The sequence below is a fragment of the Scylla paramamosain genome, chromosome 10 (assembly GCF_035594125.1).
Source record: "Scylla paramamosain isolate STU-SP2022 chromosome 10, ASM3559412v1, whole genome shotgun sequence".
Taxonomy (NCBI): domain Eukaryota; kingdom Metazoa; phylum Arthropoda; class Malacostraca; order Decapoda; family Portunidae; genus Scylla; species Scylla paramamosain.
The window spans coordinates 21,806,932-21,811,931 of record NC_087160.1 but is presented as its reverse complement, the minus strand read 5'-3'; the positions used below and the strand labels follow the sequence as shown (position 1 = coordinate 21,811,931).

Below are 5,000 nucleotides of genomic sequence, written 5' to 3'. Positions count from 1 at the left end.
AGACGAAGAAGAAGGAGAAGGAGAAAGAACACAGGAGGAACACGGAGGCTCTACCTTGGCTGGGCCCGCACCTTCCCGGCCCCGTCACAGCTGGCAGGTAAACGGCAATCAATTATCACCTGGTGGCGGTATAATTGTCTCAGACCCTGGTGCTGTGAATGCGATTTATGATGCAGCTTCAGAACTGGTCTTTGGGAGGGAGAAGGAGTAGTAGAGAGAGAGAGGGAGAGGGAGAGAGAGGGTGAGTATGAACGGTGGTGGTGCTGGTAGTGGTGGTGAGGTTTTAAGACTTTGATTGTGCCTTGAGTTTCTTGGGGGGGGGAGAAGGGAAGGAAGGAGGGAGGAAAAGAAGGAAGGAAGGAAGGAAAGAAGGAAGGAAGAAGGAAGAAAGGAAGGAAGGTGAAGACTGATGGTGGTGGTGTAAAATTCTTATCCTTCCTTTTCTTGCAAAAAAGGAAGGAAGGACAGAAGGAAGGAAGGAAGGAAGGAAAGAAGGAAAGGAGAGAGGGAGGGAGAGAGGGAGGGATGAAAGAAGGTGGAGAGTTGTGGTAATGGTGAGAATTAAGATTTCATCCTTGTTTGAGTCTCTTAGAAGGAAGGAAGCAAAGAAGGAAGGAAAAGAGAGAGAAAATAAGAAATGGTAGAAGAAACACACACAGCTGGGAAGAAAGTTGAAGGGGAAAGAGTAAATAAAGAAATAACAAAGCGAAGTGAGAAGAAAAAGAAGAACAACACAGAATGTGGGGAAGGGAAAAGGGAGGTGGATGTGTTGGGAAGGAGAGGTGGAAAAACGGGAAAGAAGAAAATAATAAACAAAGAAAGAAGAGAAAAAAATGTAAGGAACATGGAGAAAAGAAAAGAAGAGGGGGAAAAAGATATGGAACAAGAGAGACAAAGAAAAAAAAAGATAGAACAGAGGAAGGAAGAGAAAGAATAAAAAAAAAGACTACAGAAAAACAAGAAAGAGGAGGAGAAAAAAAGAAGACAAACAAGAACCAGTAAAAAAAAAACGAGAAACGGAGAATGAAAAGAGGAGGAAGAAGAAGAATGAAATAGGAAAAGCGAAGAAGGAACAATGGATGGCAAAACAAAATAACCAAGAGGGAGAGAAGAGTGAGAAAAAGAGAGAGGGAAAAGAAAATAAGAAGAGACAGCACACCAGAAAGAGCAAGAAATCAAGGAACGAGAGGAGAGAAAGAGAGAACGAAGTTAAATAAAGAAGAGAATGAAGAGGAGAAGATGGAGGAGAGAGTAAGACGAGGAAGGCGAAGAAGAAGAGGAGGAGACGAGCCACCCCTGTTACAATGTACTGGCAGGTGGTGTGAAGGCGTGCACAGGTCAACACGCTAGTTTACACGGGACACACAAGAGCCTCGACGTGGTGTGTGCAGAAGGAGGTAGACAGTGCCAACCCACACACCCATACGCTGTTTGGCCACCACCTCCACTACGGCTTCCGCTCCTCTGTTCCCCGCACAGCTTGTTGGCTACTCCTGAAGATGCGAGCGATGGGCAGGGGTGGGATGGAAGGGGTGCAGGGTAAAGAAAGGGAAGGGTAGGTGATAATGGTGGTGGTGGGAATTTTACGAGTCACAGTGGTGGTGGTGGTGGTAGTACTGGTGGTGGTGGTGGTGCCACAAATAACACACAGTAGTTGTTCTTATGATTGAAGCAACCGTGTCTCTCTCTCTCTCTCTCTCTCTCTCTCTCTCTCTCTCTCTCTCTCTCTCTCTCTCTCTCTCTCTCTCTCTCTCTCTCTCTCTCCTACTACTACTTCTTTTCTTCCTCCGCCTCCGCCTCCACCTCCTCCTTCTCTCCTCTCCGTAACTCCGCCAGAGGATTGGAGTAGGAGGCAAAGAAAAAGGGGGAGCGCAGAAGAAATAAATAGCAGAAAGATGCAGAGAACTAAGAGCAGGAGGAATATGGTGTAGGAGACGATGAAGAAGAGGAGGAGGAGGAGGAGGAGGAGGAGGAGGAGGAGGAGGAGGAGGAGGAGGAGGAAACACTAGCTCACCACAACACATTCATTGAAAGGACGAAAGTAAAAAAAAAAAAAAGAAAAAAAGAAAAAAGGAAAGTGAATGCTAACAAGTCGACATGGAGACCAGTAATTTACCTTCACTCGTTCCCTTTTCCCTTCCAGCAGTCAAGCAGTCAGCGCGGCGCGATTAGACACAGTGATCTACGAATGTTCGCCACTATCACACCGCGGCCGCCACTCAGCATCTCTTGGGAACTTGTTAGGAACGTTGTGTACACCTGCAGGAGGACGAAGGGGTGCGGGAGGAGCAGCAACACGAGGAGCACGAGTAGTGTAGTGTAGGGGAGAGGGAGTGGTGGTAGTGGTGGTGGTGGTGTCTTCGTCAGTTCAAGGGTCGCCCGGACTCGGGAAGTGTCCAATCTGAGACTACACGAGACGCTAGCTGCACGATGGCCACTGATTGAAGCTTTGTCTTCTTCTTCTTCTTCTTCTTCTTCTTCTTCTTCTTCTCTCTCTCTCTCTCTCTCTCTCTCTCTCTCTCTCTCTCTCTCTCTCTCTCTCTCTCTCTCTCTCTCTCTCTCTCTCTCTCTCTCTCTCTTACGTGCGCCCCTCGCCTCCCACGCAGGGTCGGCGTCAGGGCCACCACGAGGCCGTCCAGGGGCACTCTAGGGCTCAGGCCAAAATTTCCACCGTCACTAGTAACATTATTATTTACAGAAGCTCGCCCGTCATGCTGGGCTTTGTTTTGCAGAACCTGAGTAAAAAACCTGAACTTTGGTCCGAGTTGCCCCTCTTGTGTGGGTGAGAGAGGTGGTCAGCGGCTGTCGCACACACGCACGCACACGTCGATATGTAGGCGGGGAGCCTATAGGAGCACACGGCACGCCGGCGAGGGTGAGACACGGGTGGCTGTTGCATAATAATAAGGTGGTGACTGGAGCACCGCCGGGCGTTGTAATAACACTCCGAGGCTCGCGTTGTGGTGACGCAGCTTCACTACACGCACACACACACGCACACGGACATGCACATGCACACGCACACGCACACGCACACACATACACACATATATATACACACACACGCAGCGAGCTCTGTTCATCACTGCTTCAGACGAGAGGATGGCGCTGTGCCGGGGTGGGCGACACTCAGGGCCAGCGCGGGGCGGCGGGAGCACCGTAGTGAGGGGGGCAGAGGGGGAGCGGTGCGTCTCTCCCCTCCCTCTGCGCCTTCCCCGGCAGTGATTCAGCTGGTGCAGGAGGCTTCCCTGCACAAGACACGCCTCCGCCACACCTTGCCGCAGCTCCGCGCCTCGCCCGTCTTTGGTCCGCCTCACACCACGTGCGGTGCCACCTTGAACCCGTAGTCGTCGTCAGCCGTGCCCGCCGCCGAGGCGCAGCAGCTCTGACTGGGGCTCTTGGTCGCCGGAGACAGTGCCGCCGCCGCTGCTGCCGCCACCGCTGCTGCCTTTTGTTGGTCGTGGTGGTGATGGGGATGGTGAGGGTGGTGGGGATGGTGGTGGTGGTAGGGGTGGTGGTGGGGATGATGGGGATGGGGGACGTCAGGCAGACAGTCGTGGTGGGCGTCTGCCTGGTACTCCTGCTGTAGCGAGGCGGACAGACAGCGGCGGTGGTCACGGTCCCGGAAGATGGAGTACAAGTTACTTCGCTGCTTTGGTTTGTTGGTGGGAGGCTTCAGCGGCGCCAAGCTCTCAGAGCCACCCTGAGGCTGCTGCTGCTGCTGTTGCTGCTGCTGTTGTTGCTGCTGCTGTTGTTGCTGCTGCTGTTGTTGATGCTGTAGTTGCTGTTGTTGCTGCAATTGTTGTTGTTGCAATTGCTGCTGTTGTTGTTGCTGATGATGCTGAGCTGTTTGGGACAGCGTGGTGGTGGCGCCCGAAGAGGCTGTCGTGGGTGAAGTGGGCGACGCACAAGAGGCGGGAGGTGGGGGAGGCAGAGGGCGAGACATTGGGGACTGCCCTGTTCTTTGTGGCTTTGGGGGCTTGGGCGGGGGCGGGCTTGGGCCGGCCCTCGGGAGGAGGTGGCGGGGGCGGGGGCGGCGGGGGTGGCGTCGATGGCGTATGGGAGTCCAGCGGCGGCGCCTCCGGAGATCCCGGCAGCCCCGCCGGCCTGAGCTGCTGCTTCTGGGGGGAGTTTGTACTTCAGGGGGCGGGCGGCGCGGGCACAGTGGAGGCTGCGGCGACTTGGAGTGTTGGTGCCGCGTCTTGTGGAGTGCTTCCTGCGTGGGCTGCCCCGCGCCGGCACTCCTGAAGAGGTGGGGCGGCCTGGCGGGCAGGGGCGGCGGCAGGGGCTGAGGGGCGCGGGGGAGGTGGCCGCGTCGTATACGATCTCCTCGTACAGGTGGTAGTCAGCGGCGCTGTCGTAAGAGGACTCTGACGTGGTCTCGTCGTGGTGGCAGCTGTGCCGCCGCCGGTCCTGGGAGAAGGGTACCTCCCGCAGGACAAAGTGGTGCGGGCACAGCGAGGCTGCGGCGGCGGCGGCGTCGTGTAGGCTGTGCCGCCGCGGGTCGGAGGGCGCGGCAGCGGAGAAGGTTTCGTGGAGGCTGTGACGCCGCGGGTCGGAGGTACAGGTGGCGATACCATGGAGGTGCAGGTGGTGCCGGGCCAGCGCTGCGTCACAGGGCGGCAGGAAAAAGCGGCGCGCGAGGTGGAGGGGCAGGCGCGGGGCGGGAAAGCTCCGGGGCGCGTCAGGCGCGTCGTTGGAGTGGCTGCGGTCGTCGATTTGTGACAGCGGTGGGGGGGCGGCGGCGGACGGGCCGTGGAGGTCGTGGAGGACGGCCAGGAGACACGGCGCCGGACCCGGGGAGCAGGCGGGAGGGTAAGGTGGCGCGCCGCTCCCACCCACCCCGTCACTGACCGAGCAGCAGTCCATCAGAGGCCCCGTCCTCCCTGTGGGGGTGAAGGTACAGGCGGTCAGGAAGGTCTCTCTCTCTCTCTCTCTCTCTCTCTCTCTCTCTCTCTCTCTCTCTCTCTCTCTCTCTCTCTCTCTCTCTCTCTCTCTCT

At 56.2% G+C, this 5,000-nt stretch overlaps 1 protein-coding gene across 4 annotated transcripts in view; it reads right to left on the bottom strand.

The window, feature by feature from the left end:
* LOC135104343 (serine/arginine repetitive matrix protein 1-like) overlaps positions 1-5,000 on the bottom strand; it is a 143,114-nt gene that overhangs the window by 79,894 nt on the left and 58,220 nt on the right. For 3 of the 4 annotated variants that reach the window (XR_010270407.1, XR_010270408.1, XR_010270406.1), the window contains exon 3: positions 2,117-4,886. Coding sequence is in view for 1 of the 4 variants with exons in the window: in XM_064011627.1 (XP_063867697.1) it covers positions 3,676-4,886 (1,211 nt within the window). In the remaining 3 variants the exon portion in view is untranslated. Of the gene's footprint in view, positions 4,887-5,000 lie in introns of all 4 variants that reach the window. The other variant, XM_064011627.1, reaches the window with a different exon arrangement.